This window comes from Rhinatrema bivittatum, unplaced genomic scaffold (assembly GCF_901001135.1).
Source record: "Rhinatrema bivittatum unplaced genomic scaffold, aRhiBiv1.1, whole genome shotgun sequence".
In the NCBI taxonomy this organism is placed as follows: Eukaryota; Metazoa; Chordata; class Amphibia; order Gymnophiona; family Rhinatrematidae; genus Rhinatrema; species Rhinatrema bivittatum.
In genome coordinates, this window is record NW_021820653.1 from 322,404 (window position 1) to 329,970 (window position 7,567).

At 50.2% G+C, this 7,567-nt stretch overlaps 1 protein-coding gene across 2 annotated transcripts in view; it reads right to left on the reverse strand.

Moving 5' to 3' along the window:
- The window catches only part of LOC115081803 (short transient receptor potential channel 3), a 67,179-nt gene extending 60,359 nt beyond the window's left edge, over positions 1 to 6,820 (reverse strand). The window contains exon 1 of one of the 2 annotated variants that reach the window (XM_029586175.1): positions 6,516 to 6,819. In XM_029586175.1, the coding sequence (XP_029442035.1) occupies positions 6,516 to 6,673 (158 nt within the window). In that variant the 5' untranslated portion in view covers positions 6,674 to 6,819. Of the gene's footprint in view, positions 1 to 6,515 lie in introns of both variants that reach the window. The other variant, XM_029586176.1, reaches the window with a different exon arrangement.
- Positions 6,821 to 7,567: the final 747 nt, after the last annotated feature.

Here is a 7,567-nt window from a genome sequence, read left to right on the forward strand (position 1 = left end):
TCTTATCAATGTCTTACATTTAACTTGCCAACGTTTATGCTTTATCCTATTTTCTTCTGTTGGATCCTTCTTCCAGTTTTTGAATGAAGATCTTTTGGCTAAAATAGCTTCTTTCACCTCCCCTTTTAACCATGCAGGTAATTGTTTTACCTTCTTTCCACCTTTCTTAATGTGTGGAATACATCTGGACTGTGCTTCTAGAATGGTATTTTTTAACAATGACCACGCCTCTTGCACATTTTTTACTTTTGTAGCTGTTCCTTTCAGTTTTTTTCTAACAATTTTTCTCATTTTATCAAAGTCGACCCCCTATTTCCTCTTCCTGTGGATGGGTCACCCCATTCTCATTGGGGAATATGGCTGGAGCCTGCCCCCGGACCTGTTTCTCTCTTGGTTTTTTAGTTCTGAAAGGGCTGAGACCTTCCTGAGGGACGAGGTGCCTGGAACTATAAGTTCCTGTAGGGGCGAAAACATTGAGAGCCTCTGCCCCTAGTTCTTCTGGGGGAGGGGCACTGGGATCTTTTACTCCTGTCCTCCGGTAGCCGAGGCACTGGGATTTGCCCCATTTGCTGCTAACTTCTCCAATTCGCTTTCGAATAAGAAAGATCCTTTAAAGGGCAGCCTTGTGAGATTCGCTTTAGAGGTCGCATCAGCAGACCAATTCCGCAGCCATAGTTGTCTTCTGGCCGCCACTACCAAGGCTACTCCTCTGGCTGAGGCACGCACCAGATCTGAGCTTGCGTCCGTCAGGAAGGCTGCTGCAGGTTCCATCGTCTCAACGGTATACGTTCCGGAGTTATTTGCCTCTCTCGAGAAGAATAAGCAGGAATGTGCCACCAGTGCCCAGCAGGAGGCAATCTGCAGTATCATTGCTGTTGCGTCGAAGGCCTGATTAAGGATGGATTCTAATCGTCTATCCTGAGTATCCTTCAATGCAGCCCCTCCTTCAAAAGGAATGGTTGTTCGCTTTGAGAAGGCACAGACCATGGCGTCCACTTTCGGGAAACGCAGGTGTTCCTTGATCGCTGGTTCCAGAGGGTATAGGGCTTCCAAGGTCCAACCCCCTTTGAAGCTGGCCTCCGGGGCATCCCACTCCAGGTCAATCAGTTTCTGGATGGCTTCCATCATTGGGTACACCAGGATGGGGTTCTTCTTTGGTTCTGCCATAGGGTCCGTGCCTGGAATATCCAGAGTCTTCAGAGTCTGGGACACAAGGGCTGGTAATTCATCCCTGTGGAAGAAGCGAACCATGGTTCGGTATGGTTCCAGGCCTGGAGGGACTTCTCCTTCTTCCAGGGAGCCACCATTTTCATATGAGGTGTCCGCATCTCTGTCAGGGAAATTCTTGGTTAGACGAGGCAGGTCTCGACACATCCGCGCTGGGCCGAGAGGATCTTGTGCTTCCGGCAGGGGTTGAGCCCGGGACGCCACTGGGGCTGGGTGCGCCTGAACAAAGGCTTGCAGCCCTTGGAAAAATTCTAACCAGGAGAAGGTCCCTGGGTCCGTGTTAATCCCAGGGGAAGTCGGAGTAGGGGCCCCTGAGGTGCCCTCTTGTGGAGAAGCCATTTTGGAATTGCATAGGTCCGGGGAGCTATCGTATGTAGTAGCTCCAAACCTATTCTTAGACAGTGAGGGTCCAGGATTTGGTCCCCCCTGAGCTTCTTCGCAATGCTGACACAGGCAGGACTCCAGTTCAGGCTGTGCAAAGAGAGTGCCTTCTGGGCTTCTTGGACGCCGGTGTCAGTGCCTCTATGTCTAGGCGTGCAGGTAATGTGCTTCCATGTGCGCGTAGTTATGCGCGTGAGCACAATGCGCACGTGTAGCTGTAAGCACGGCTGTGCATATAGTTATGCGCACAGTGTGCGCTCTGTTGTGTGTACGGTTGTGTCCGCATCTGTGCACGTGTCTATATTAGATGCGCTCAAGTTGGGCGCATCGGCCGTCCGGCCTGCCCCACGCGTACCGCTGGTCGAGAAGGGACGATGACACAGACGCCCCCCGTACATAAGATGGCGCCCCCAAGGGTCTCTGTGTCTGGACCCCTGCACCGGATCTGGGCCTAGCCCAACCAAGACTGCTCAACCCGATTGGTGCTCCCTTTTTACCTCACGGAAGAAAAAATGGAATCAGTACGGCAATCCGAGCCCCGGAGACCGGAGACCTGAATTTAAAGTTTTCTGCTTATCTTTTCTTGGCGCTTACAGATCGCGTGCCAGGGCAGTCTCCAGCTGTGGGGGGAGAGGGCTTTACCTTCACCGCCGTGCTCGGTTGTGCTATACATGCGAACATTTGCACACAATTTTACATTGATGCGCACATCTGTGAGCAAATGCCACCGAGATGGTGTACGTGAGCGGGATTTTAGTAGATAACCAACGCAACTGCTGGAAGACGGAGAGATACTGAAGAGCTGAGCTTTGAAATCTGACTCTGGACCACTCAGGACTACATAACCCACTGGTCCTGAGTCCATCTGTCTACACGCCAGGAAAAGGTGAATTTTAAGACCTGCGCGTGGGAGTACACGGACTCGTGTTTTCCGGCTCACGCATGTATATGCGCGCATGGTATAAAAATCAGCTATACATGCTAACATTTGCACACAATTGTACATTGACGCATGCATCTGTGTGCAAATGCCACCGAGATGGTGTATGTGAGTGGGAGTTTAGTAGATACCCAGTTTGCTTCCCCAGTTTGATCCCAGCTCGCCCCAGTAAAGGAGAGGACTTCCTAAACCCCTAGGTAATTTGCCTCCTGTTTAACCTATCAGCTCCGGCCCTTAAATCCCCGCTGACTAGCCTAGTTTTTCCGATTCATGACTTACACGCCGTCCATAGCAGAAGTAAAGTTACGTGCCAGAGTCCCCGGCGTGTGCTTGTGTGCAGAAATTCTTACCTGCTGGTTTCATTCATATTTCCTGGAACGCCCGTTCCCCACCCAGACCATACCCAGGCCACGCCCCTCATATGAAGAAAAACCTGCACTCGCATACCGGGAGATACGCACGTACCCGGGCACCTCAAAATCTGCGCGGCGCGTGCACGAGGCCAATATATGCGCATAGCTCCTGCGCACATTACCCCTCTGAAAGAATGTGCAGAGAGGTCACCCCTGTCACTCTGGGATCTAAAAGTACATCTTTACCCCCTGCCACCAAAGGGGGAAAAGAGGCTGTGGAGCAGCTAGCTTGAGTGATCCAGCCCCAAAGAGACCATCACGTTCTTTTTTTGCCTCCATCAGAGTGCAGTCTGCACCTGGGGATGGGGATTACACAGGAATCAAAAAAGTACTAACCCTGGAGACCCCCTCTGTCCAACCTCATAACCTAAAACTGCTACCTAATGGCAACCCTCCATTGCAATAAAATCTGGTTTGCAGCCTAGGCCTACTCCTGGACTCCAAATGACACCTAGTATCACAAAGGTCTGCCTTGAACCACCTTTGAGAACTGAAGCACATAAAACTATACCTGGAGAAAGAAACCTGGCCACTCTAACTTTTGCATTTGTCCTAACACGGCTGGACTACTGCAATGCTCTGTACATGCTTCTCCCACATGCAGCTGCCAGCTCTGTCAGTGCTTTAGCACTCGCAATATTGACTCCTGGATTAATGATAGATAGGGTAGTTACAGTAGGTAGGGGAAGGGGTAGGATGTTTTTGATGGGTAGGCATGGGAAGGGGTAAGACGAATAATAGAAGCACTTTCGAATAATAGAAGGACTAGGGGGCATTCCATGAAGTTAGCAAGTAGCACATTTAAGACTAATCGGAGAAAATTCTTATTCACTCAATGCACATGATGGAAGGGTATGATGGTAGGGTAGTTACAGTAGTTATGAGAAGGGGTAGGATGTTTATGATGGGTAGGCTAGTTATAGTACGTATGGGAAGGGGAAGGATGTATAATGGGTAGTTTATTTACAATAGGTTTGGAAGGGTAGGATGTCAATGATGGGTAAGGTAGTTACAGTAGGTATGGGATAGGGTGTTTATGATGGGTAGGGCAGTTACAGTAGGTATGGGAAGGGGTAGGATGTATGATGGGTAGGGTAGTTACAGTAGGTATGGAAGGCATAGGATGTTTATGATAGGTAGGCTAGTTACAGTAAGTATGGAAGGGACAGGACATTTATGATGGGTAGGGTAGTTACAGTGGGTATGGAAGGGACAGGACGTTTATGATGGGTAGGGTAGTTACAGTGGGTATGGAAGTGGTAGGATGTATGATTGGTAGGTTATTTACAGTAGGTATGGAAGGGGTAGGATGTTTATGATGGGTCGGGTAGTTACAGTAGGTATGGAAGGGGTAGGACATTTATGATGGGTAGGGTAGTTACAGTAGTTATGGGAAGGGGTAGGATGTATGATGGGTAGGGTAGTTACAGTAGGTATGGAAGGCATAGGATGTTTATGATGGGTAGGGTAGTTACAGTAGGTATGGAAGGTGTAGTATGTATGATGGGTAGGTTATTTACAGTAGGTATGGAAGGGATAGGTCGTTTATGGGTAGGGTAGTTACAGTAAGTATGGGAAGGGATAGGACGTTTATGATGGGTAGGGTAGTTACAGTAGGTATGGGAAGGGATAGGACGTTTATGATGGGTAGGGCAGTTACAGTAGGTATGGGAAGGGGTAGGATGTATGATGGGTAGGGTAGTTACAGTAGGTATGGAAGGCATAGGATGTTTATGATGGGTAGGCTCGGTACTGTAGGTATGGAAGGGGTAGGACGTTTATGATGGGTAGAGTAGTTATAGTAGGTATGGAACGGATAGGACGTTTATGATGGGTAGGGTAGTTACAGTGGGTATGGAAGTGGTAAGATGTATGATTGGTAGGTTATTTACAGTAGGTATGGAAGGGGTAGGATGTATGATGGGTAGGGTAGTTACAGTAGGTATGGAAGAGGTAGGACATTTATGATGGGTAGGGTAGTTACAGTAGGTATGGGAAGGGATAGGACGTTTATGATGGGTAGGGTAGTTACAGTAGGTATGGAAGGGGTAGGATGTATGATGGGTAGGTTATTTACAGTAGGTAAGGAAGGGGTAGGACTTTATGATGGGTAGGGTAGTTACAGTAGGTATGGGAAGGGGTAGGATGTATCATGGGTAGGGTAGTTACAGTAGGTATCGAAAGCATAGGATGTTTATGGGTAGGCTAGTTACAGTAGGTATGGAAGGGATAGGACATTTATGATGGGTAGGGTAGTTTCAGTAGGTATGGGATAGGGTGTTTATGATGGGTAGGGTAGTTACAGTAGGTATGGAAGGGGTAGGATGTATGATGGGTAGGGTAGTTACAGTAGGTATGGAAGGGGTAGGATGTATGATGGGTAGGGTAGTTACAGTAGGTATGGGAAGGGGTAGGATGTTTATGATGGGTAGGGTAGTTACAGTAGGTATGGGAAGGGGTAGGATGTATGATGGTAGCATATATACAGTAGGTATGGAAGGGGTAGGATGTATGATGGGTAGGGTAGTTACAGTAGGTATGTAAGGGGTAGGATGTATGATGGGTAGGGTAGTTACAGTAGGTATGGAAGGGGTAGGATGTATGATGGGTAGGGTAGTTACAGTAGGTATGGAAGGGGTAGGATGTATGATGGTAGGGTAGTTACAGTAGGTATGTAAGGAGTAGGATGTATGATGGGTAGGGTAGTTACAGTAGGTATGGAAGGGGTAGGATGTATGATGGTAGGGTAGTTACAGTAGGTATGTAAGGGGTAGGATGTATGATGGGTAGGGTAGTTACAGTAGGTATGGAAGGGGTAGGATGTATGATGGTAGGGTAGATACAGTAGGTATGGAAGGGGTAGGATGTATGATGGTAGGGTAGATACAGTAGGTATGTAAGGGGTAGGATGTATGATGGGTAGGGTAGTTACAGTAGGTATGGAAGGGGTAGGATGTATGATGGGTAGGGTAGTTACAGTAGGTATGGAAGAGGTAGGATGTATGATGGGTAGGGTAGTTACAGTAGGTATGGAAGGGGTAGGATGTATGATGGGTAGGGTAGTTACAGTAGGTATGGAAGGGGTAGGGTGTTTATGATACTTCGCTTATTGACAGAGGTGGGAGAGTTACAGTTTCTAGCGTTTGAGAATGGGGATTACCTGATATAAAGACCGGACACTTACAGTGTATCCCAGTTAAGCAGAGGGAGAGAGAGTACTTATAGCAGAAAGGGTACTTACATAGGCAGAGTCCTGCTTAAGTAACTTACTTCCAGTGAGTAGGGGTTGAGTGGATGGAGTACTTGTTAGAGGTAATTTGCTAAACCATTTACATGCACAGCACCTGGTTTTATGCAAGTTATTGCCCGTTATAAAATCGTCTGTGGATGGAAAAGGATTTGCTTACTTCAGTTTCCTTCCTACCTGTGCTCCGGGGTCGGCGCTTAGCTCTGTTCTTTAAAAGTACGGGCGCGCGTTCCCTGTTCCGAATGTCCCCAGCTCATCGCTGCGCGGGCGCGCTAAGATGCCCCTCTCCTTGCCGCAGGGTACTCACCGCGCGCAGGGCTGCCAGCAGTCCTTCCGCGGGCTGAGCTCCGGCCCGGGCGCCGCCTGCTCCCTCCCATTTCTGGCCGCCCAGCCTCCGCCGTCCCCCTCTGCATCGGTAGCCGGCAGGGAGAGCCTGGCCGCCGGCCTCCTGCCCTGCGAGGACATGCAGCCGCCTGGGGGAGGGGCGGAAAGGCCAGAACCGGAGCCCCGAGCTGGGATCGGCGCCGTCTGCTGCGGTGCCTCGGCCGCTCCTCCCCTCTCTGGAGGTGTCCTTCCAGCTCTCCTTCCCTTCCTTTCCCCGCCCACCTCACGCCCCCAGCAGCGGCACTGGATCTGGGACAGGCTCATTCCTCAAGCACAGCCTGTCTCATAGCAGGGAAAGGGGAGGAGACAGCTCAGCCTCCCCCGCCCCCCGGCTGCAGGCAGGGAAGGAGGGGGGGGCAATGCCGGACTCGGGATCCCAAGCAGCTTTCCTGTCGCAGCCGGGGAAGAGAAAAGGAGCAGATCTGCAGCACAACTTTCCCAGCTGCTCCTTTCTCCTGCAGACCCCTGCCAGGTGCTGCCAGCCAGGGGCGGCTCAAGGAAATGCCCCCGACCCCGTGCAGGTGAAATCACCGAGGGCCAGGGCAGGGGGACGGCAATGGGAGAGTGAAGTGACCTGCCCAAGGTCACAGGGAATGGCAATAGGATTTCAGCCCGGGCTTCCCTTGTTTGCAGCCCAGTGCTCTGACCACTCAGATTTTGGGACGGTTACGTTTTTGTTCTCAGTCTTCAGCGTCCGCACTAGGGGACCCCGTGGCCTTTGGGTCTAGAAATAGGACCCCTCCATTCCCTATTGCCTGCCTCCCACCCTCCTCCAGGATCTGCCCCCGGGGGGTTGTGAGAGGTTGGTGAATGTGTGTGCGACGCACTCTCTCTCAGGGCTGATACAAGGGTATTAGATGCCCCAGACAAACCTTACAGCCTTTCATTCCCCCTTCCCTCCCCTCCCCACATAATTAAAACTTGTGCATTCTTTACCATTTTAGAATTTATTAACTTCCCCAACCTAAAAAGGCA